Below are 24,763 nucleotides of genomic sequence, written 5' to 3' on the forward strand. Positions count from 1 at the left end.
TCCTGGTTCTGCAAGCAGGGAAATGTTTCACTGGTGAAGGCTTCTAGACAAAGAACTATCTAGGACATTCCTCAAGGTGGACAGGCCCAGGAGGAGGCCGGAAACATAGCTGGACAAAGTGGGTGCCCACCTGCTGGGCACTATGGCACAGCATTGTCACTATGCTGCACTCACTTGGGCTGCTATTGGGTTCTTTACAAGCACTTCTCAACGGTCGGCACCCCTGCCCATCTCCCTCATTGCGCTTTGTGCCACAGTGGGAACATCACTGGCAGGGATGAGGGATTGACTGGCGCGGCCAAACCACTATCACCATAATCAATTCCAGGTACAGATTCTCAATTCTCAAATGACACCTCAAGGGACACTTTTCTGGGGGAGAGTCCATCCTCATCATATAGGTTTATTTATTCTTCCCTAACCATTTATGCCCTCATTTTTGCTTCCTTTTGTTGAGGATCTTTTTCCATTACTGGGAAGGCATTCACTGGGCCATTTCTCACTGGAACGCAAACCTATCCAATTGGTCCCTCCCTTGAAAATGTTACTGGCCAGTGAGATAGAGGAGATTGAAGTACAGTGAGTTTATTGGTGTTGAAGGAGCAAAGAGTGCGGGCCAAGTTGCAGTAAGAGATTAGGGGCGGGGAGGGCTGATGGGGCGCTTTGAAAACAATGGTTCCCTGGACTGGGACAACCAACTTATCCCTCTTGGGTCTATCTAACGTGGTGCCTGGGGGTTATGTCAGTTGTGTGGCTCTTCGGAAGACTAATTCGAAATTCCAGAACGCCGTCCATGAGCCACGAGAGGGCACCCGTGCAGCTCTGTAGAGGAAATGAAGCCAAAGAACTAGGACCTCCTCCCTTCCCAACAGGACGGTAGGGCTCCTCCAAAACTCCCACCATCATCATCATCAATCGTATTTATTGAGCGCTTACTATGTGCAGAGCACTGTACTAAACGCTTGGGAAGTACAAATTGGCAACATATAGAGACAGTCCCTACCCAACAGTGGGCTCACAGTCTAAAAGGGGGAGACAGAAAACAAAATCAAACACACTAACAAAATCTCCCTGACATCCACAGCCTCGGAAAGCCCAGATTACCGGAAAATGGGCCCAGGCAGAGTCGGTCCTGGAGCTTCCTTCCCAGGATCGGATGGTGGGGGTGGGGAGAATGCTCCACTGACACATGATCTCCCCCTCTTAGACTGTGAGCCCACTGTTGGATAGGGACTGTCTCTATATGTTGCCAAATTGTACTTCCCAAGCGCTTAATGCAGTGCTCTGCACACAGTAAGCGCTCAATAAATACGATTGATGATGATGATATAGACCCAGGCCCAGTCCAAAGTGCAGGGATGGAAGAAAGTTCCATTCTAATGGAGTTAATTGACTTTCCAAATGGTTCTTGCAGCTACAGGAATGTTTTTAGCCGGTACCACTCCTGGGATTTTCAAAGAAAACTTAAAGTTCCGGACTATGAGTTCCTTTGCCTTGATTTTCTTATCTGTAAAACAGGGATTCAATACTTGCTCTTCCTCAAACATAATAGTAATGATAATAATGATAATAATTGCGGCATTTGTTAAGTGCTTACTATGTTATGTGCCAGGCACTATTTTAAGCGCTGGAGTGGACCCGAGCACAGTCTCTGTGCTCTGTGTGGGACACAGTCTCTGTCCCACATGGAGCTCACAGGGACTGTGTCCAACCTCATTAACGTGTATGATAATAATAATAATAATAATAATAATAATAATGCCATTTATTAAGTGCTTACTATGTGCAAAGCACTGTTCTAAGCTCTGGGGAGGTTACAAAGTGATCAGGTTGTCCCATGGGGGGCTCATAGTCTTAATCCCCATTTTACAGATGAGGTATCTGAGGCACAGAGAAGTTGAGTGGCTTGCCCAAAGTCACACAGCTGACAATTGGCAGAGCCGGGGTTTGAACCCATGACCTCTGACTCCAAAGCCCGGGCTCTTTCCACTGAGCCACGCTGCTTCTCCAATGCTATCTACCCCAATGCTTAAAAAAGTGCTTCCCACATGGCAAATGCTCAACAAATACCAAAATCATCATCATCACAAATACCATAATAAAAGTTGGAAAAAAAAATCACGCTCAACCCTTCCTCGTAAAGGGAAGCGATGTGGTTTGAAGACAGGGCTGAAGAAGAGCCCTTATCTTGCCCTGGCCCCACAAAGCCACAGAACAGACTGTTGAACAGATGCTGTCTCCAGCTGACCACATCCACCGCCTGTGCTTTGACCTGAGAAGCCCAGATGAGGAAGTGGTAGCTGACCACACCATATGGGTAGAATCATTGTCAATCTGCCTGCTGAGCCCTTGTGAGAAATTTACTAGGTCATCATCACTTAGACTCCCTACTCTGATGTAACGCTCCGGGCTGATGGAAGGCAATAAGACACTGTGTGAAGTTATAGGTCAAGGTATGTTTTCGCAAACCAGTCATAGGCAAGAAGTAATATTTTAAATTTAATCAAAAGGAAAGGACAGAGAGTAAGTTGTATACAGCAATTCCCAATTATAATGCTCTTCTTTTATCCTACTTTTACAGCCTGTAAAGTCTGCCTTGGCTTAGATGCCTCAACTTTTGAAGTACTTTGAAGTTGAATAGAGACATTAAAGGCCATTTACATTTAGCATTAGCTAATGATAGCTCTCTAGTCTGTTAGTTCAAAGTATCTTTTTGCTGAATAGGACCAATCTTATTTATTAAGCACTAACTCTGTGCAGAGCACTCTACTAAGCAATTGGGAGAGTACAGTTCAACAGAATTGGTAGATGTGCTCCCTGCCCACAAGGAGCTTAAAGTCTAGAGATGAAAAAAGAACATTCTGAAAATCAAATATTTGCGCATGCAAACGTTATTGGTACATATGTATATTGCTACTTCAAAGCCCCTCAAAAATCCTATCTCCACCAAGAAGCCTTCCTTGACTAACATCTATTCCCACCCTATACCCCCTCCCCTGTGTGTTGCCTAGGCACTTGGGTCTGTACCCCTAAGCACTTTGATAACTCATCCCACTTCCACAGCACTTATGTCCATATCCTTATTCTCTGCTGCCTCCCCTATCTGAAATTGATTTTAATGTCTCTCCTGCATGATTATAAACTTGAGGACAGGGACTGTATCCACCAACTCTATGTATTGCACTCTCCCAAGTGCTTAGAACAGTGCTCTATACATAGTAAATGCTCAATAAATACCACTGATTGGTTAACTATTTTGATTTTATCACAAATTAGGACAATTTTTTTGGATCTTGGAAATACTTTAAGCACTTTCCATTATATTCATTTAGCGCTCTTTCACTTAACATTCTCTTTTCATGGAGCCCTTTAAGAGCTTTCCTTGGGATATGACAATGCTGAGCCAGTTTTCCTCAGGTTTCTTAGTCTTGTGAGAATAAGACCAAGTGGTTGTTAGTTACTTCATTATTGCAACAGCTGAAGTCACTGAAATCTGTAAGTTCTAAATGATTTTACTCCATGCTATCAGCTAACATTATAATCAGAGATCCAATTCCACTATTTGCTTTGGTTTTTCCCTCCCAAGAAGACCATCTCCCCCAGCAGAAATTACCCTACGACTACCCGTTTCAGCTCTTGAAATGGCCTCTCCACCATCACTGTCAATGCCAGCCCGGAGACAAACGTCAATAAGCAGTGCCCAGAAAACAGATAGAACTAGGGAAAGAGAGAAAGACAGAATAGGAGGAATATTATTTTTAAAGCAATACAGTGATAACATCTCCTTTATCGCTTAAATAGACGAGGTTCTTATTGTAGAGGAGGATAAGAGCAATAAAAATATTTATATTCCTCTTGCTCTCATCACCCCATGCTAGTCAACTCAGCCCCAATTTCTCACAAAAGCCTACTGAGCTACAGCTCAGCTTCGAATATAGAAGGCGGGAAGTGAAGTTACTTAAATAATATTACGCATTTAATATTTGGTACATTAAGCCTAAAAGACAAGGCTATGCAAATTCAAGCTCTACCATAAAATCCTATTTGTCAATATAGGCAATTCAATCCTAAACCAACTTTACCATCTCTGCCCCCAAATTAAAAACATCAACGGCATATCCTGGCAGTCCTTAAAATATTTAAGGACAAAATTGTTTTTATAATAATGTAACTTTCTCCTACCACTCTCTTTAAATTGCAAGCTGGACCACAAAGCTTCTGAGGAACCCAGTATTTTATCTCTTTCACCCCCCAAAACAGATGATAACATCCACAAAAACAGCAGCTCCCCCAGCTCACCATGGTGGTATCGGTATAGTGAATCAGAGTTTCCTGGAGACCATTGTAGAGGATGATCAGCATAGGATGCATCAAGTAGCAGGCATAACTGATTTTTGCAAGGAAATTCCAGATGTTCCAGGAAAGCACTTGGTTCAATGGGCCTGTGGCAACAGAATCTGGAGTTAATGGTTCTACGATGTTCCTCAAGTATGTCCCTATCATTCTCAGAGTTGAACATGGGTTGGAAGACAATGCTGATGGAGGTGAGCGCTTTTACAAAAATGTTCAGTCCGTGGTTCCCCACTCCTCAAGAACCTCCAGTTGTTGCCCATGCACCTCTGCATCAAACAGAAACTCCTTATATCTGCTTTAAAGCACTCAATTACCTTGCCCTCTCCTGCCTCACCTCATTACTCTCCTACTACAATCCAGCCCATTCACTTTGCTCCTCAAATGCTAACCTACTCAATCTCAATCTCATCTGTCTCGCTGCTGACCCCTTGCTCACATCCTGTCTCTGGCCTGGAATATTTTTCCCTCTTCGTATCTGACAATTACTCTCCCCTCAACTCCGCAAACCTTCAAAGCCTTATTGAAGGCAAATTTTCTCCTAGAGACCTTCCTTGACTAAGCTCCCATTTCCTTGTCTTCCACTCCCTTCTCAGTCACCCTGATTTGCTCCCTTTATTCACCACCCCTCTCCCAGCCCCACAGCACTTATGTACATATCCATAACATTTATTTTTATTAATGTCTGTCTCCCCCTTTAGACTGTAAGATCATTGTGAGCAGGGAATGTGTCTGTTCTATTTTTATATTGTACTCTCCCAATCACTTAGTACAGTGCTTTACACCCAGTAAGTGCTGGTAAATATGATCGATAGGTTGACTATGGTTATATCCATGAGTGTAAGGGTCTTTGAGAGAGAATCTCTTGTAAACTTGCATACTGTACCAATGAAGATTGCAGGCAGGAAACCTTTCCGGCCTCTTTTTTTTTAATGGCATTTATTAAGCGCTTACTATGTGCAAAGCACTGTTCTAAGCACTGGGGAGGTTACAAAGTGATCACGTTGTCGTTGTCCCACGGGGTGGGGGGGGGGGTTAACAGTCTTAATCCCCATTTTACAGATGAGGTAACTGAGGCACAGAGAAGTGACTTGCCCAAAGTCACACAGCTGACAAGTGGCAGAGCCGGTATATGAACCCATGACCTCTGACTCCAAAGCCCGGGCTCTTTCCACTGAGCCACTTTACTTCTTGCCATTTAGGTGACTGATCATTAAGAGGGCAAAGCTCTACTCCACCTAGTACTTAGCCTTGTGAATGCAGCATGGGCATAGGAGTCAGGAAGACCTGGGTTCTACTCTCAGCTCCATCACTTGCCTTCTGTGTGATCTTGGGCAAGTCCATTCACTTCTCTGTGCTTCAGTTACCTCATCCATAAAATGGGGATTAAGACTGTGAGCCTCATGTAGGACAGGGACTGTGCCCAACATGAAAACCTTGTATCTACCTCAGTGCTTAGTACAGTGCCTGGCACATAGTAAACACTTAATGAATACCGTTAAAAAAAAAACATGCATTCAAGTTGTTTTTGTAGTAGTGGTGATGGTTGGTGCTGAGTCTGGTATCTGTCCTGGTCTCACTGTGTCCAGTGGCAGGGACTGCGTGACAGTCGGCAAGGAGAATGGCTGCAATCTGTGGTCCCAAAACACAATATCTCTATGTCCTCAATGGGAGCGGAAGCCACTATGTCCTCACCCATTTCGTTACCCATCGTTGAGTTTGACAATCCAGAGTGGCCTTGTAAAGACCTGAGAAATCTTTTCCATTCTTGCAAAAAACATCAGCCAAGCAAAAAGAAGAAATAAAAAAACAAAAAGCAACCACAAAAAATTCAGTTGTGCCCTGCCATTATTGCTTCCTTAGCATCACGGCAGGAAATGTGTCTGCTAATTCTGTTGTACTGTACTCTCCCAAGCCCTTAATACAGTGCTCTGCACATACTAAGTGTTCAATAAATACCATTAATTGATTTCAAATTTCATCCAGGAAGGACTACACTATAAAGACATCCATTCAAATATTTCAGCAAAAAAGAAATAATCAAAACACAGTTACCCATACAGCAACGTAAAGGAACCAGTTGATTTTAGTTATGAGAACAAAGTGGCTGAACACCACGTTCATCCCCTATTAGGAGACCTTGGCTTAGTCAACCCGAGCTACCCATAAGCCTGGTTTCAAACCCCAAACATCCTCGGGCCAAAACCCTGGTGAAAGAAAGACTATTTCGATATGTCTTTGTACATTATTAGGAACAGGAGACTGGCCAGCTGTCTCTAGTTTCGCAAACAAGATGAAACAGATTCAGGGTCTACGTAAGCAAGGGCTTCCTGCCCACAGTGGAATGAGTTGTGGAAGGAGATTATGAAATCTCTTCCTCCCAGAGATCCTGGTCTGCTCGGCGGCAAGGAGGAGCAGGGATGAGGAAACCATGGTAATGATCCAAGCTTCTCAACATCTGAGGTCTGCTTCTTTTTGCCTATGGCCCTCTATGTCTGGTTTAGGGCTCTGCATGGGCTGAGAAGGGTCTTGATAATTGATGATTATCAATAATCCAAGCGCTTAGTACAGTGCTCTGCACATAGTAAGCGCTCAATAAATACGATTGATTGATTGATTGATGATGCTCTGGAGATCTTTGTCTGTCTCCCTCCCTCCTGCTGTGTGGCACATCCTGACCTTTTGGCCCTTGCTTTCCTCCATGATCCTCTTGTACATATTTATTACTCTATTTATTTGTTTATTTATTTTACTTGTACATATCTATTCTATTTATTTTATTTTGTTAGTATGTTTGGTTTTGTTCTCTGTCTCCCCCTTTTAGACTGTGAGCCCACTGTTGGGTAGGGACTGTCTCTATATGTTGTCAACTTGTACTTCCCAAGCGCTTAGTACAGTGCTCTGCACACAGTAAGTGCTCAATAAATACGATTGATGATGATGATGATGATGATGTTCTTCATCTGAGATATTCCAAGGTTTCTGTTAGCATCTCGTGGCTTTCTGCTCAGCTTCTGGACTAAGCACTGGGGTAGATACAAGGTAGTAGGATTGGACACAGTTCCTGTCCCATTTAGGGCTCACAGTCTTCAACCCCATTTTACAGATGAGGGAACTGAGGTACTGAGAAGTGAAGTGATTTGCCCAAGGTCACACAACAGACAAGTGGCGGAGGTAGGATTAGAACCCAAGTCCTCTCGACTCCCAGGCCTATGGTTTATCATTCATTCAATCATATTTATTGAGCTTTTACTGTGTGCAGAACGCTGTAGCAAGTGCTTGGGAAAGTACAATGTAACAATAAATAGTGACATTCCCTGCCCACAACGAGCTTAGGCCATGCTGCTAATGAAGAAGGGCAACCCAGAGAAGGAGGGTAGCCAGAGCCAGCTAGTCTCGGAAGGCCCCTAATTCCAATTCTGCCTGGAGGGAAGGGATCATTTGTGCTAATTCCTTTTCTAACTCACACACTGTTGGTAGAATACTCTACACAGAATGAACACTCCACACTTTGCGGAGAAAGAGTGAATGCAGAGGTTGCTTTATCGGCCATCAGAACTGTCGATGTGTTGACCCCTCAAGAATCCTTGAATCAGTGGGTAATTTTCATGAAGTGCACTTTATTTACAGAGTATTGGATGTCATGCTGTCCTTTTGGCTCTTTACGAAAAAAAACAAACCTCATGAAACATTGATTTTTGAAAGGATGGTTCTGAATTTTCATTACAGGTTGTCTCCACCCTCCCTTCCTATCTTGTGCCCCACTAAGGCTGTGACGGGCTGCGGCAATGCTCCTGCACAGAGAAAGAGCCCGCTCATCATCAGATAAGCAGTGTGGTCTAGTGGAAAAAGCACAGGCCTAAGAGACAGAGGACCTAGGTTCTCATACTGGTTCCATCTCTTGTCTGCTGTGTGACTTTGGACAAGTCACTTAACTTCCCTGTGCCTCAGTTACTTCACCTGCAAAATGGGGGTTAAGTCTATGAGCCCCATGTGGGACATGGACTTCATTCAACCTGATTATCTCAAATCTACCTTAACATCGAGTACAGTGCCTGGCACATAGTAAGCATTTAAATACCATTTTTTAAAAAAGTACCTACACCTTGGCATCTGATCACTCCAGCTACAAACCAGCCACCAGCCCCAATTCCTCAGATTGTGTTTGCAGAGTGGCTCAGTGGAAAGAGCCTGGGCTTTGGAGTCAGAGGTCATGGGTTCAAATCCCTGCTCCACCAATTGTCAGCTGTGTGATTTTGGGCAAATCATTTAACTTCTCTGTGCCTCGGTTACCTCATCTGTAAAATGGGGATTAAGACTGTGAGCCCCCCCGTGGGACAACCTGATCACCTTGTAACCTCCCCAGTGCTTAGAACAGTGGTTTGCACTGTAGTAAGCACTTAATAAATGCCATTATTATTATTATTATACCAGGCAGCTTTAAAGAAATTTGGTCAGTTTGACCTTGTGCAGGACGGTACCTCCATAACCTTCCTGGCAGGAAAAAATAATCCAGCCCCCAGCAGCAGCCCAGGCGGTTCTGTGAAGGGCTTGGTAGACAGCAGCTGCAGTCGAGTAGGAGTCAAAAGAGTCGTCCACTGTATAGGCCAGAGAAACCACTGCTAGAAGTGTAAACAGGGAGCACAGCCACCCAGCTAGAGCCTGTGCCTGCAGGAAAACAGCATGGGCAAGTCTGAATAAGCCGTCCATATCTCGGCAGTTTCCTCCTCCCCTCCACAATGATCAATCAATCAGTGGTATTTATTGAGCACCTACTGAAAGCAGAGCACTGTACTAAGTGCTTGGAGAGCACAATATAACAGAGTTGGCAGACATGAACCCTGCCCTCAAGAAGATTACAATCTCTTTATTCCTTTGATTGAAAGATAAATCATTTATCTATGTTAATGCCCATCTCCCCCCCTACATTGTGAGATCACTGTGAGCAGGGGACATGTCTACCACCACTGATATATTGTAATGAAGGTAATAATAATGGTACTTGTTAAGCACTTACTATGTGCTAAGCGCTTGTTCTAAGCACTGCATCTGGTACAAGTTGATCAGGTTGGACACAGTCCCTGTCCCATATGGGGTTCACACTCAATCTCCATTTTACCGATGAGGTAACTGAGGCCCAAAGAAGGTAAATGACTTGCACAAGGTCACATGGCAAACATGTGGTGGAGCCAGAACTGGAACCCAGGTCCTTCTGACTCCCAGGGCCATACTCTATCCACTAAGTTACACTGCTTTCCCAAGTGCTTAGTACTGTGCTCTGCACACAGTAAGTACTCAAACACCACTGATGATGGAGATGAAAAGGGACAACCTATAAAGTGGTTGAAAAATCTTTCTTCCATCTGCCTCTGGGCTACCTTCTGGCCTCAGTGCCGGAGCAGCTAGTGGTCAGCAGGGCTAGACTACAGAAACTTCCTTTGCAGGTTCATTAAATCCGTAGTGGCCCCAATTCGAGAAAACTGAATTTTCCTCCCCATATAAGAAGTAAACGATGGGCTTCAGTGGAAGCTTAATCAGGCATGAAGGGAAGAAGGCCAGCCTCATTGCTTCTCCCCAGACCAATGTGGAACAGAAGCCTCATACCCTGTGGGAGTGGTGGGCAGAAGCGAGGAGCCACATGTCCAGGAGCCCCTAAAAGGCCAGGAGCTTTAGGGTCTGGTCACCATCAGGTTCCTGGCCTGGCTCCCCTGCCTCCTGAAAGATAAAGTGGGGCATAAGAGAAGCAGCATGGCCTAGTGACAAGAGCACAGGCCCAGGAGTCAGAGGACGTGGGTTCTAACCCGAGCTCCATGCTTGTCTGCTGTGTAACCTCGGGCAAGTCACTTCACTTCTCTGGGTCTCAGTTACCTAAACCATAAAATGGGGATTAAGACTGTGAGCCCCATGTGGGACAGAGGCTGTGTCCAACCTGATTACCTTGTATCTAGAACAGCCCTTGGCACAGAATAAGTGCTTAACAAATACCATAACTCCCCTTCTAAGCTCACTGTGGGCAGGGAATGTGTCTGTTTATTGTAATATACTTTCCCAAGTGCTTAGTACAGTGTTCTGCACACAGTAAGCACTCAATAAATATGATTGAAAGAATGAATGAAAGCTCCATCCCCCCATCTCCAGAACCATTCTGATGCTGGGGAAGCTTTTGGGGTTTGGAAACGAACACTGTTGCATGAGGAGTGGCAAGACTGAAACCTCCTCTATCCAACAATTGTATGGAGTTTTTTAGTCCCATGTGGGGCCGGGAAGGGGGAGGAGGGCCTGCGACTGCCCATAGCACAATGCTTGACTCATAGTAGGCACTTAATAAACATCACAATTATCCTTTGCTTAACGTTATTATCTTGGATTGTTGATTTTGCAATTCACTGTATTGTTGTTTTATATTTGCCGTTATTAGCCTAGGGGTCTGTTTGTTCCCATTTAGACTGGATAAGACAGTGGGACAGGAGGCCATGTCTAATCTGTTTTAGCACAGTGCTTAGTCCACTGTAAGTGCTTAGTAAATAAATGACATGAGGTCCCCTTTGGACTGCCTTCTGTCTATATTATAGGAAACAAGATGTAACAACTCATTAGCTGTCAGGTTTCACCTTACAGATCTATGAATAGAATGCTGTTTGGTAATTAGGAAACGTTTGTCCAGCCACACAAGCCTGATTTACTGGATACAGCCGCCGGGGGTCAGAAGAAATAGCTTGTATCCATGAACGCTCCAGCATGAGTATTTCTTAACTTAGGGTTTTGCAAGAATGCAACCTTTCATGCGCACACACACATACACACAGACAGTCTCTCTTCCTTAGACCACTCCCTCCAATTCCTTGCATAGTGTATGGGCTAAATCGATGTCATTACTCCTCATTTCTCTCCTATTTCTTCCCCTAAAACACAAATGTATTTTAATCATATGAAAGCACTCCAAAAACAAAAATAAAGATATTTTCTAACAAGTTAGCGTTGAGCTGGATAGGCAACAGCATGCCCAGTGGAAAGAGCACAGTCCTGGAAGTCAGAAGTCTGCGTTCTGATCCCAGCTCTGCTACATGCCTGCTGTGTGAACTAGGCAAGTCAATTAACTTCTTTGTGATTCAGCCTTCTCATTTGTAAAATGAGGATGGATCCTAGCTCTCTCTCCCTCTTAGACTGTGAACTCCATGTGGGACTTTGTCCACCTGCTTATCTTGTATCTACCCCAGTGCTTAGTACAGTGCTTGGCATCTAGTGAGTCCTCAACAAATACCAGGATTATTATCAGGCTGAATCTCGTAGCTGAAATTTAGGATTGTGTGATTGGATTTTCAGATGGTTTTCCTAATTGATTAGAAGACTGCCTGTCTGACACTTCTCATGTGCCACTTCAAAACTTCCCTCTTTAGCAACTACTGGAGCTCAGTTTGAAACAGTTTTCCTTTATTCCTTTTGCAACAATGTAACCCTTTCATGATCTCTAAATCCAAAGGCCTAGGGCAGCACTTCTCAAACTGCAGTTTCTATGGTAGATGATCCCAGGAAAAAAAAAATCTAAACTAGGTTCCCATATCTGAAATCAGGAAACATTCAAAATCAATAGTCTAACACAAAGTCATTTGCTGTATTTTGGGTAGTGTACTTGGGTAGTACTGTATTTGGGTAGTGTACACACACAAACTGTACCGCAGTACAAACGTAACACACAGAATCCACATAGGTATACAAATCCTCTGTTATGATGACAACATGTTTAGGCTACAATCTATGTTACATTTGATATAAAATAGGTGGAAATTTGATGCCCTGACTTTTTTTTTCCATTATAGTGTACGCTCTTGGAGAAGAGGGAATGTCTTCTTCTGTTGTATGCTCCTGAGCAATTAGAACAGCGTTTAGCATCTAGTGGGCATTCAATTTAATACCGATGATGATAATTTTAGAGATACACTGAAAGTTATCCCCAAATTTGTGGAAAGACTTATTTTTCTTAATCCTGTTCACAGAGCCTCTTCATGTCTCCATCCATATCCTGGGCTATCCCGGGTGGGGGTAGATCCCAAACCTAGTCATTTGTTTAAAAACCTTCATGGTTCAGTGCAATATGGTAGATACCAGCTAACAGCTTCCTGAGCTTTTTAGAACAGACCATCAGATAGGTTAACTCAATTCAAACCCAAAGAAGCTGCATGGCTTAGTAGATAAAACACAGTCAGAAGGACCTGGGTTCTACTCCTAGCTCTGCCACTTATCTTCTCTCTGACCCCGGGCAAGTCACTTCACTTCTAGGACCTCAGTTACCACATCTGTAACATGGGGATTAATAACGTAAGCCCTCTGTAGGACAGGGACTGTGTCCAACCCAATTTCCTTGCATCTACCCCAGCGCTTAGTAAAGTGCCTGGCACATAGTAGGTGCTTAATAATATCACTATTATTATTATCATCTTATGGGAGGGAACATGACATTGTGTATAGAGTGGGCCTGGGAGACAGAAGGTCATAGTTTCTAATCGTTACTCTGCTTCGTGTTTGCTGTGTTACCTTGGGCAAGTCACTTCACTTCTCTGTGCCTCAGTCAACTTATCTTTAACATGGGGATTGAGACAGTGTACCCCACGTGGGTCATGGACTGTGTCCATCCTGATTTGCTTGTATCCACCCCCCTGCTCAATACAGTGCCTGGCACAGAGTATGCCCTTAACAAATACCATGGTTAGAATTATCATTATTGTTGTTGTCTTAATGGTATTGGAAAGCACTTACCTTGTGTCAAGTACTGCTTTAAGTGCTGGAATCAGTCAGGTGGAAAGTTCTGCATTCGGTTTTAAGGCAGGATGGGCAATACCTTACCTTGTGTTTCAGGACTTGCGTCTGCTGGTGGTGCATGAAAAGACTCAGTATGATACCCACGAGAAATGGTCCATATCGGCAGTAGGGCTTGCTGTAGTATTCCAGGAAATACTCTGAGGCAGAATTTTCTCTGAAAAATATGTGAAGAAAACAAGAAGATTAAGTTCACGCTGAGAAGAGAAACCCAGCAGATGCCTATTGGGTAGGGGAGTGAAAGGCATAGAGGCAGAGATAGCTGTTTAAGCAACCTAAGGAATTTACCTATTTTTACCCAAATTAAAAATCATCTAGCTGACACGAACCAGGATAAGTGTCGCCAACTAAGATTTCAAAGAGGCACGACATTCATTCATTCACTGTACTTATTGAGCACTCTCTGTGTGCACAGCACTGTATTAAGTGCTTGGGAAAGTACAACACAACAATAAACAGTGACATTCCCTGCTCACAAGCTGGCACATAAGAGCCCTCCCAAAATTGTACTTGATTTTTCTATAGAGGTATGTAAAACTAGCCAAAACAATCAGTGGTCTAGGGGAGAAAGGGGAAGGGATATCACAGAACTGTGAAATTGAAAGAGTCACAGATACAATAATTTCAAATGGGAAAACTGTCTTTGACAAGTATCTCCAACAGATTTTCAACTCCTTTTTAAAAATTTGTGTTAAAACAGTGCTTTTCCTCCAATGTATTTATTCAAGGCACATCTGTGATCTGGGATTATAACCTGGGTCATCTGACTCCCAATCCAATGCTCTTTCCACTAGGTTATGCTTCCTGCCCAGCTATCGCTAACATGGGTCACGATGATTCCTTTTTTCATTTTTAGTTTCTGCCCTTTGTCCTACAGTTGTGAGTGTGAGATTAGGAGACAAAACAAAACACAACAAGAGGAGCTGAAAATGTTAATTTCAGCTGGGCAGGGGAAAGTCTTGGTGTGTACACAGTGTGGTGGGGACTGTCAGTTTGCTACTCATCTTTCAAGCTACATCTTCACACAGGGATGATATCCATCGCCCATGGCATCATCTTTAAATATGAAAGACTATGAATACTGTGCAATGAGTGAGAGGGACATATGATCCGGGAGCCTCTGATTCTCAGTTTAGGCTGGGAAGCTGAAGCAATAGTAATGATAATAATAAAATTGGCAATATTTGTTAAGCACTTACTCTGGGTCAAGTACTATACTACGAGCTGGGAAAGATACAATACATGCAGATCGGATGCAGTCTCTGTTCCACACAGAGCCCACCGTCTAAGGGGGAAGGAGACCGGGAATTGAATCCTCATTTTACAGGTGAGGAAACTGAGTCACAGAGAAATTGAGTGACTTGCCGAATGTCCCGAACAAGCAAGCAGAAGAACCAGAACTGGAACCCAGGTCCCCTGACACCCAGGCCCGAACTCTTTCCACCAGCCCATACTGCTTACAAAGTCACCATGCAACGGAAAAGGTTTGAAAGCACCAGTATGAAATGGCACACTTCACTTGCAGGACAACTGAATGCCCGTTTCAATCAGGTTAGGGGCGGTTATCTTATTTGAAAGGGGTTTCAAAGGTGGATTTAATCTTTAGTCTGAACACGAAGACTGACCATTCCTGTGCTATATTCTTTAAACAGAATAAAGAGTTGAGGGCACAAAGATCCGTTTACAATTCAAACTTGGCTGCTTGCTAATTTCTATTTACTCAGGACTCCGCTCCCTTGGGTGATGTTTGAAGAGGACTCTCGTGGAGGCAGGAATCAGAGCTCAGGTGGTTGCTTATTAAGTGTGGCAGCTGACATACTTATCCCCACAGAAGGACTACCTTTTCCTCACTGATGCCCAGGGGGCTCTCAGAGCCATATGTGAGGTGACCAGGGTCTTGGATCTCTGCCACTAGCAACTAGCTCCCCTCTCCAATCCTGGTACCTATTTCTCAGCAGCAATCTGGGTTGGCAGGGCCTGGGAAGGAGGTGAGGGAAGCACCAGGGACGAGTCCTAAGTGGCTTCTCCAATTACCAATTCCCCCCTCTCTTCTCCATGCTACTTCTGCTGCTGGGAAGAAGAGACAAAAACATAAAGGGAAGAGACTTGGGTGTGGAAAAAGAATGTATTCCAGATATTGGGGTGATCATGCCAGAAACCCAACAGTAGAGATCTGGAACCATTAATTACCTTGCATCTGAAGGGGAGGCAACAGGGAGTTTGAAGAGCAGAGACAGAAGAGCCGTCACTGTAAAAGAGGTCAGGAAGAGCATGGTCACCAGGAGAAAGAATGAACATTTCCCCCTGGAAAAGAATAGTGACAGTGGCAGGCATATTCTTTTAAGCCCTTGTTTCCTCTTCTCCCACTTCATTCTGCATTACCCTTGCACTAGGATTTTATCCCTTTATTCAACCCTCCCTCAGCCTCCCAGCACTTATGTACATATCCAAAATATATATGTTGCCAACTTGTACTTCCCAAGCTCTTAGTACAGTGCTCTGCACACAGTAAGCACTCAATAAATACGATTGACTGAATGAATGAATATTTATTTATATTAATGCCTGTCTCTCCCCTAGACTGTAAACGCATTGAAGGCAGGGACCATGTCTACCAACTCTTTAATATTTTTCTCTCCCAAGCACTTAGCAAAGTGCTGTGCACACAGTAAGCACTCCATATATGTGATTGATTAAAAAGCATTCTAAGACAGGCATTCCTTTTCACCTTTGGGATCACATTTTATTTTTCTAACATGGCAGGTTTATGATGCTATGGTGGCAGCACTCAGAGCTGGCATGATTTCAGAAAGTAGAAAATTAAAGGGTCAGAGATCAACGAGGCTATTCCACTGGTATCTCTGGTCAATGACTTGGAGGCATGTAGCTCATGAGGAGTCAAGAAGATCACATGGCCCCACTGGAACTCAGAAGGGTGGGGGAGAGAAGACATTCCCCTGTTCCACCCATACTCTGTGGTCCCCTCTCTTCCCCATGGGAAACCAACGCAGTGCTGACTGCAGCAGCCCACTGAGCTGAAATATTCTGGGCCTCAGGGAGACGAAAGGTCCAGTTCTCCACAGTTCTTTCCTGAGTCCTGGGAGTTCTGCAGACCCTAAACTTAGAGTAACCTCTCCTCTCTCTGCCTCCTCCTCCTCCCCCTAAAACACCCATCAGATTTACAGTGGGAAGAGTGGCTGTCACTGTCCTGTGGCCCTGCTAGGTGTTAGACCATTCAGGCTCCTCTCGAAAGGAGAGCTTCTGGAAGGCACAGTTTGTTGGAGGCTGAGAAGGCCAGAGTCTTCTCAGAGATATTCCAGGTGAAGGCCCAGAGAAGAAGAATGGAAATCTTTACAGAAATGTACTGAGGCTCAGGGAAGATGGAAAAAGGAAACAGGCCATTGCCTGGATGCAGGGGACACTCACTTTCCATGGACAAAGACCACCAGTGGCGTTGAGAGGTGAAACTGGAAATCGTCCGCCAGGTACCAGGTCCAGCCACTGCACTAAAGATGGTAAGATGAAACATAGCATGTGCAGTGTTCCTGGGCTTCTCCTAACCTCTTGCTCCCATCAAGCATGGCGCCCCAGGGTGGCCACATACCCTGTCTATCCTCCCCATGAAGACAAGCTACGTCAAATCTTGGCTGGGCAGGGCCTCAAGGGCTTAAGTAAAGTCCAGCCCTGTCTCACACCCCCTCCTCCTCCTCCCCTGGCCTGCACCAACACTTGGTATTTTTGCCTGGCTGTTCAGTTTGGGTGGTGGCATCACAGCCAGGAGAGGAGCTCTGAGGAGAGCTCTCTTCTTCCCTTCAAAGTCCTACTGAGAGCTCACCTCCTCCAGTAGGCCTCCCCAGACTGAGTCCCCTTTTCCTCTGCTCCTCCTCCCCTCCCCATTGCCCCCACCCCCCTCCCCTACCCACAGCACTTGTGTATATTTTACATATTTATTGTTCTATTGTATTAATGATGTGTATACAGCTATAATTCTATTTATCTATTCTGACAGTACTGACATCTGTCTACTTGTTTTGTTTTGTTGTCTGTATCCCCCTTCTAGACTGTGAGCCCGTTGTTGGGTAGGGAACATCTCTATCTGTTGCCGATTTGTACTTTCCAAGTGCTTAGTACAGTGCTCTGCACACAGTAAACGCTCAGTAAATATGAATGAATGAATGAATGAATGAATGAATGAATGAATGAATGAATGAGAGAGAGCAGGCTCTTGAGCTCCCTGCTGCCTTGCGGGGATCTACTCCAGGACTGGATTAAACAGGGGCTCATGGGGTCAAAGTCAGGGATCCCAGGCTAAGGCACTTCACTCTTCTAGTGCTAACCTTCTCACTGTATCACTGTATTTCAGTCTTGTCTATCTTGCCACTGACCACTTGTCCACATGATGCCCCTGGCCTGGAACATCCTCCCTCCTCATATCCGACAGACAATGACTCTCTCCAGCTTCAAAGCCTTATTGAAGGCACATCTCCTCCAAGAGGCCTTCTCTAAGCACTCCTTTCCTCTTCTCCCACTCCCTTCTGCGTTGCCCTGACTTGCTCCCTTTAGTCATCCCCCCACCAGCCCCACAGCACTTATGTATATACCTGTAACATTTATATTAATGTCTGTCTCTTGCTCTAGGCTGTAAACTCATTGCGGGTAGGGAATGTATCCATTTACTGTTATACTGTACTCTTCCAACCGCTTAGTATGGTGCTCAATAAATATGATTGACTAAGTGAACCACAAGGCATAAACCTCAAATGTGGCCCCTGGTCTTGCAAGTGGCTTCCGCTACTCTGATCCACATCCCCATCAAAAGCAGCCCTAAAGCACAGATGGATCAGTCAATCGTATTTATTGAGCATTTACTGTGTGTAGAGCACTGTACTAAATTCTTGGAGAGTAATAATAATAATAATAATAATAATGGCATTTATTAAGCGCTTACTATGTGCAAAGCACTGTTCTAAGCGCTGCGGATGTTACAAGGTGATCAGGTTGTCCCACAGGGGGCTTACAGTCTTAATCCCCATTTTACAGATGAGGTAACTGAGGCACAGAGAAGTGAAGTGACTAGCCCAAAGTCACATGGCTGACAAGTGGCAGAGCCAGGAGTACAATATAACAGAGACGGTAAAAACGTTCCTTGCCCACAAGGAGTTTACAGTAGTGGATAGAGCACAGGCCTGGGAGTCATGAGGTCATGGGTTCTAATCCTGGCTCTGCCATTTGTCCGCTGTGTGACCTTAAGCAATTCACTTCACTTCTCTAAGCCTCAGTTACCTCATCTGTAAAATGGAGATTAAGACTGTGAGCCCCATGCGAGACAGGGACTGTGTCCAACCCAACTGGCTTGTATCCATCCCAGCCCTTAGTACAGTGCCATGCACTTTGTAAGCGTTTAACAAATATCACAGTTATTATTATTATGGAGACCATTTCCCCCCAGGCAATCCCTCCATGCTTCCAGCAGTTTGGGTCTGTAGCAGGGAACAGACTGCAGGAGCTGCAAGGGATCCTTTCTCCCTGCAGGGGCAATACATGATGGGGGCATCTGATTTCCCAATATCTCTATGTCTCTATTAATAGCATCTCTCTTTAGCCACACTAATGGGTTCATCACGTTGATTCCCAGAATAATACAGGCTACATCTGAGGGGGTCAGTAACCCAGTCAGGCCTTGGACCATTTCAGGGAAAAGAGCAAACCATCCCTCCACGGAACTTCCCACACCTGCCCATTGGCGTAATTAGGCAATGATTTATGCTCTTCCCTACCCTATTGCACATTTGTGAATCGAAGGCAGCTGTCCACTTTATCAACTGGGTTATGTTCAGTAATTACCAAGCTTCCATACATCAATGGTTTCCCTTTCAGCAGGGTTTTCAACTGCAAATCCAGAACTGGCTACTTGATTTAATTACAGCCATAGAGCCTTTAGTCACACGAAGAACACTAAAGAGGAAATTGCTTTTGTGCTTTGCAGAAGCAGCTTGGGAAAAAAGATCGCTTATCCTTATAGACTCCGGCTCAGGTGTGCGATGCACGGATGGAACTGAATTAGGAGGCCAAAGAGCCAAGACTTACGGCCTCCTTTACGGAGATGAAGTTGTTTAGAAGGAGCAGATTGGTCCACCAGACACGCCTGCAGTTATCCAGATGGAATCTGGGGATCTCCCAGACTGATCCCCAGGGAACAAGGGAATACAATCCAACTAGCGTACACACCGAATAGAGGTGGAGAGGCTGCAACCTGCAACAGACCAGGGAAAGAGGTGACTTGGTGCATTTCATTCCCTGAGTACAGCTAGCGGGTACATAGTCTCCCTTAAATGCAGAGTGTGCTTCACAGGCAGATTCCCCATCCCCAAACCTTGGATTGCTCTTGTTGTGGGAGTGAAACCCTCCAGGAACAAGCCGCTACGTCATCATCTTAAAGGAGACTATTCCATCCTCTGCCTGACCTCCTCATGGTGACCACATAGACCCAACAGCTCGGTCTTTCTGGTCATCCAATTCTATTGTCCTCTCCCAACTGCTTAGTATGGTGCTTTTCACACAGTAAGTGCAGTAAGTAAGTGAATACGATAATTGACTGTCCTTTTCTTACCTTTAATACCTTTAACTGTAAAATCAATTAAACCACCACAAGCCAACAGCCACCAAGGATATAACAGAAAATAATTTCAGAAGAAACATGATGAAAAAGATCGTAAGCTTTCACCTCTAGAGACCCAATAGCTCACTTAATGTACAATCACACATTTTCTCCTGCCTCCAGGATGGATGCATTTAGCCGTCCTTCTGGCATCTTTAGTTCAACATGTCCAAAACAAACTTCATATCTTCCCTCCCCAAATCAACCCTTCTCCTAACTTTTCCATTCATATAGAAACAACTCCATTGTTCCTGTCCCAGAAGCACACAACCTCAACCTCATCTTTGAATCCTTACCATCTTTCAGCCCTCACAGCTAATCAATTGCTAAATCTTGCCATTTCTTCCTCTGTAGCATATCCTAGATCCACCCTTTCCTCTGCACTCAAACATGACCACCCTGGATCAAGCTGTGGTCATATGTATCTACCAATTCTGCTGTACTGTACTCTCCAAGCACTTAGTACAATGCTGTTCACACAGTGAGTGCTCAATAAATTCCATTGATTGATTGACTGATATCAAAGTAAAACTGCGGAACCAGTTTTACTGCCTCCAGCCTCCAACTACTCCCCACTTCAGTCCATACCCCGTGCTGCTGCATGAATCATTTTACTGTGAGCTCATTGAGGGCAGGGACTATGCTGTTTGTTTTTATATTGTACTCTCCCAAGTGCTTAGTACAGTGCTTTGCAAACAGTAAGCGCCCAATAAATACGATTGAATGAATTTTGCAGTGGTCCTCTCCACATCTCAAAAGGCTCCAAGGGTTACTTTGCATCAGACACAACTTCCTTCCTATCGGCAATCAGTCTCTTCTCCACTCTCTCCATCAGTTCTCTCCATCTTAAACATTGATTTTTGTCACCCACTACTCCCCAGCTCATACTCTCCACTCCTCTCATGTACCCCGTTTTAGACTCTCCCACCTCTGACCCCCTAACTCATGCCATTCCCCTTGGCTGAAAATCCCTTCACCTGCAAAGCCAACAGACTTCAGCTCTCTCCATCTTTAAAGCCTTCATAAAACACCAACTCCTTCAGGAAGCCTTCTCCAATCAATTCACCATGCCTCAGTTGCACTGGTCCAATACTCACCCTTGGCACTTTTGTTCTTAAATTTCATCCTTACCACTTGTGTACATTAATATTTGCATACTATTCACAGGTTTATGTGCACATTAAATTATTTTTCATGCCTGTTCACCTCGTAGCTTTATACTGCTTCCAGCTTATACTTGTTCTTCCTCTGTCTTTCACTATCTGGGAATAATTTTGTTTGTCTCCTCAGTTAGATTGTGGGCTAGAGGGCAGGAATTATGTCTTGTTACTACTGTACTCTTCCAAGCAGTTACTACAGTACTTAGCACTCAATACACCCAATAAATGTCACTGAGTGATCCACTGTTCTGGATCTAGATCCACTGCATCTTTTATTTCTATTGCATGTTTCCAAGCATGTACAGATCTCTGCATGAATCAATCAATCAATCGTATTTATTGAGCGCTTACTGTGTGCAGAGCACTGTACTAAGCACTTGGGAAGTACAAGCTGGCAACATATAGAGACAGTCCCTACCCAACAGTGGGCTCACAGTCTAAAAGGGGGAGACAGAGAACAAAACCAAACATACTGACAAAATAAAATAAATAGAATAGATATGTACAAGTAAAATAAATAAATAAATAAATAGAGTAATAAATATGTACAAACATATATACATATATACTCTGCATATTGTAGGACCTCAATACATGCTGTTGATTTTAATAATGAATGTGCAGCAAAAATAAAACTGGAAAATAGAAAGAAACCTACCTTGTGAGTCGATTGCCCAGGTATTTTACTATGATTTTTAAGGTTATTCCTTTTTCTGATCTTTCAAGCATCTTTAAAAATGACCTTGTGCTTAACCAACCACTGAAAAAAGCAAATAAGTGTTTCAGTAATGTCAGAACATTGTTCAGTTCATGCAGTTTAGTCTTTCAATCAAGTAGCTCAAAGTGACTTTTATGGTATGAAGTGCTTACTTTTTTATGGTATTCATTAAGTGCTTTCTATGTATCAGGCACTGGGATAGATACATATAATTAGGTTGGACTGAGTCCAAGTCCTACATGTAGCATACAGTCTTATTCCCCATTTTGTAAATTAGGTAACAAGGACACGGACGTTAAGTGACTTGCCCAAGGTCACACAGCAGACAAGTGGCAGAGTCAGAATTAAAACCTAGGTCCTTCAAATTCCCAGGCCCATACTCTATCCACTAGACCACAGTGCTTCTCAATGATGTTCTAATATTATCTGCTGGCAAAGATCAAAAGTTAAAAACCTCTGGCCAATGAGTGAAAGAGAGAATGCAATTGAACCCAAATCTCCCCATTCCAGTGTTCCAGACCCAATCAACCAGGTTGTTTGCTTTGTCTTCTATCCTAACTCATCTCTTCCTGGCAATATACCTCAATCATGGTCAAATCGAAGCCCTTGAGATTCTTAATCTTCCCAATTGGATTCTCACCCGCACTGCCAGCTCTGTACCTTTTAAACACTTGATATTTATCCCACCCTCAGCCCCACAGGGTTTAGGTACATATCTATAATTTATTTATTTGTATTAATGTCTGTTTCCCCCTCTAGACTGTAAGCTTCTGGTAGGCAGGGAACATGCCTACCAACTCTTCTGCATTGTCCTCTCACAAGTGCTTAGAATACTGGTTTGCAAACAGTAAGAGCTCAGTAAACACAACTGATTGATTTATTGTTCAATTGGTAGTGTGTGTGTGTGTGTGTGTGTGCACATGCGCGCACATGCACTTGTGTGTTTTCATTTGGGAAACCTTTGTCTGAAAATTAGAGCCAAAGGCAGACACAGAGAAAGAGAAAGAAGTAGAGGCCAAAGAGAGTCAGGTGATGAGAAACAGGCAGCAGGAGGTCAAAGACAGTGTTATAAAGAGTCTAGGAAGACAGATACAGGAACACAGAAACAGAGGCTGGAATGGTCATGTCACCAGAGATAGAGTATTGCATAAAGACAGTCAGGCAAAGGGAGAAACAGAATGGCAGACAAAGACAGAGGGGAAAAAGGAATCTTGGCAGGGAGCACAATGGCCCACTACTGATTAGACTGAGACTTCCATTCTCTTTTTGACCCTTATTTATTGCCTAATTTAATCTGACAGCTACTTTCCTTTTAAACCGTTTTCTAAACAAATACAAAGACATCTTTCTAACCAAAGGCAGAGAGCTCTTCCGATGTTTCCCCACCCCATTTGATTCGGCAGGCAGAAAGAAGAGAATAATGTTCGTAGCATAATGGCAGTGGATGGAAATTAAACAAAGTCACCTACAGAGACCATTCATTCTCCAGCTTTCTTCACTGACAGAAGGAGAAAGAGTTTCTGCAGGAACAATGTTTTAACCTTGTTACCTGATTAAGAAAAATGTATCCACCCCTAGGTAGAATGGACCGCTGTGAGAATAGAGGTACAGGGGATTTTTTAGCACTTTGGCTCGCCATTCAACTGCATTATCTGGAAGAAACATATAAATGCACACACTCATATTTCGGCGGTCAGATTAGCTAACGGTCATTTAGCCAGGTGCAGAAGTTGGAAACTGAATTTCTTGCTGTGAGTTGGGGTTTGTGGTGGTCAGAGGAGTCCCTCAGTGGATTTTTCTATTCATCCAAACATCCAGATTTTGATGAAAAGTCCGAAAGGAAGGGTAGGCACTTGTGGGCACTGAGGTTGCTGGCCTGACTTCTAGGAACATAATGAAACAGTATGGGCAAACCTACAGAGCAATGACCCCATCACTCATACCTAAATTGAGCCAACTAGTAATCTGACTGGTGTGTCCAGAAATGATCCATAAAAGACTTAAGACATGGATGCCATTCAGTGAAGAATAGACCCCATCAGCTGTCTTTAGAGTCCATACGCTTTGAATGTTCTTCTGACAGGAAAAACACCTTAGAACATAATCCATTGCTCCTATGAACCCTAAACAAAAAAAGATGATTTTAGAGAAGGTTCCTCAAATCTGTTCAATGAGGAGTTTCACCAGGCATGTCATCCCTAGTCCTTTTTCCAAGGAGTAGGGCAGCATTTACTAGCACCACTGTTCGGGTTTTCCCAGGGAAAAATAAGCATAACTGCTGGAAAAGGTGGTGGCCAGAACATTCACACTTCTCCCCCACTAGATTATTAAGAACCTTGTGGGCAGGGATCATGTCTGCCAACCCTATTGTATTGCACTTTCCCAAGCACTTAGTACAGTGCTTTGCAAACAGTAAGCCCTCAATAATAACAATGATGGTATTTGTTAAGCACTTACTTGCATCAGCCTCCTGTCTCTCCCCACTCCAGTCCATACTTATACTTCACTCTGCTGCATGGATCATTTTTCTACACAAACGTTCAGGACATGTCATCCCTCTCCAAAAAACTCCAGGGGTTGCCCATCCATCTCCACATCAAACATAAACTCCTCACCATTGGCTTTAAAGCACTCCAGCACCTTGCATCCTCCTACCTCACCTCGCTTCTCTCCTTCTACAACCCAGCCCTCACACATCGCTCCTCTAGTGCTAACCTTCTCACTATGCCTCCATCTCACCTATCTTTGTTGCCCACCCCTAGTCCACATTCTGCCTCTGCCTCTGCCTCTGCCCTGGCCTCCCTCCTCAAATCTGACAGGCAATTACTCTCCATACCTTCAAAGCCTCACTGAAGACACATCTCCTCCAAGAGGCCTTCCCAGACTAAGCCCCACCTTTCCTCAACTCTCACTCCCTTCAATATCTTTGCTCTTTGCTCGTCCCCCCAACCCCCAGCCCCACAGTACTTATGCACATATCTGTAATTTTATTTCAATTGATGTCTGTTTCCCCTCCTTTAGACTGTAAACTTGTTGTGGGCAGGGAATGTGCCTGTTTATTGT

The 24,763-nt window shown here is 44.1% G+C and overlaps 1 protein-coding gene across 1 annotated transcript in view; it reads right to left on the reverse strand.

Annotated features, from left to right (window-relative positions):
- Positions 1-1,428: 1,428 nt before the first annotated feature.
- The window catches only part of LOC119925307 (O-acyltransferase like protein), a 51,448-nt gene continuing 28,113 nt past the window's right edge, over positions 1,429-24,763 (reverse strand). The window contains exons 9-19 of the mRNA XM_038743413.1: positions 23,644-23,823; positions 23,250-23,352; positions 21,641-21,742; positions 19,252-19,417; positions 16,591-16,670; positions 15,355-15,468; positions 13,192-13,321; positions 8,832-9,018; positions 4,300-4,442; positions 3,614-3,717; positions 1,429-1,444 (exon numbers count right to left, since the gene is read on the reverse strand). Coding sequence (XP_038599341.1) covers positions 1,429-1,444; positions 3,614-3,717; positions 4,300-4,442; positions 8,832-9,018; positions 13,192-13,321; positions 15,355-15,468; positions 16,591-16,670; positions 19,252-19,417; positions 21,641-21,742; positions 23,250-23,352; positions 23,644-23,823 — 1,325 coding nt within the window. The remainder of the gene's footprint in view (positions 1,445-3,613; positions 3,718-4,299; positions 4,443-8,831; positions 9,019-13,191; positions 13,322-15,354; positions 15,469-16,590; positions 16,671-19,251; positions 19,418-21,640; positions 21,743-23,249; positions 23,353-23,643; positions 23,824-24,763) is intronic.

This window comes from Tachyglossus aculeatus, chromosome 3 (assembly GCF_015852505.1).
Source record: "Tachyglossus aculeatus isolate mTacAcu1 chromosome 3, mTacAcu1.pri, whole genome shotgun sequence".
Classification (NCBI taxonomy): Eukaryota; Metazoa; Chordata; class Mammalia; order Monotremata; family Tachyglossidae; genus Tachyglossus; species Tachyglossus aculeatus.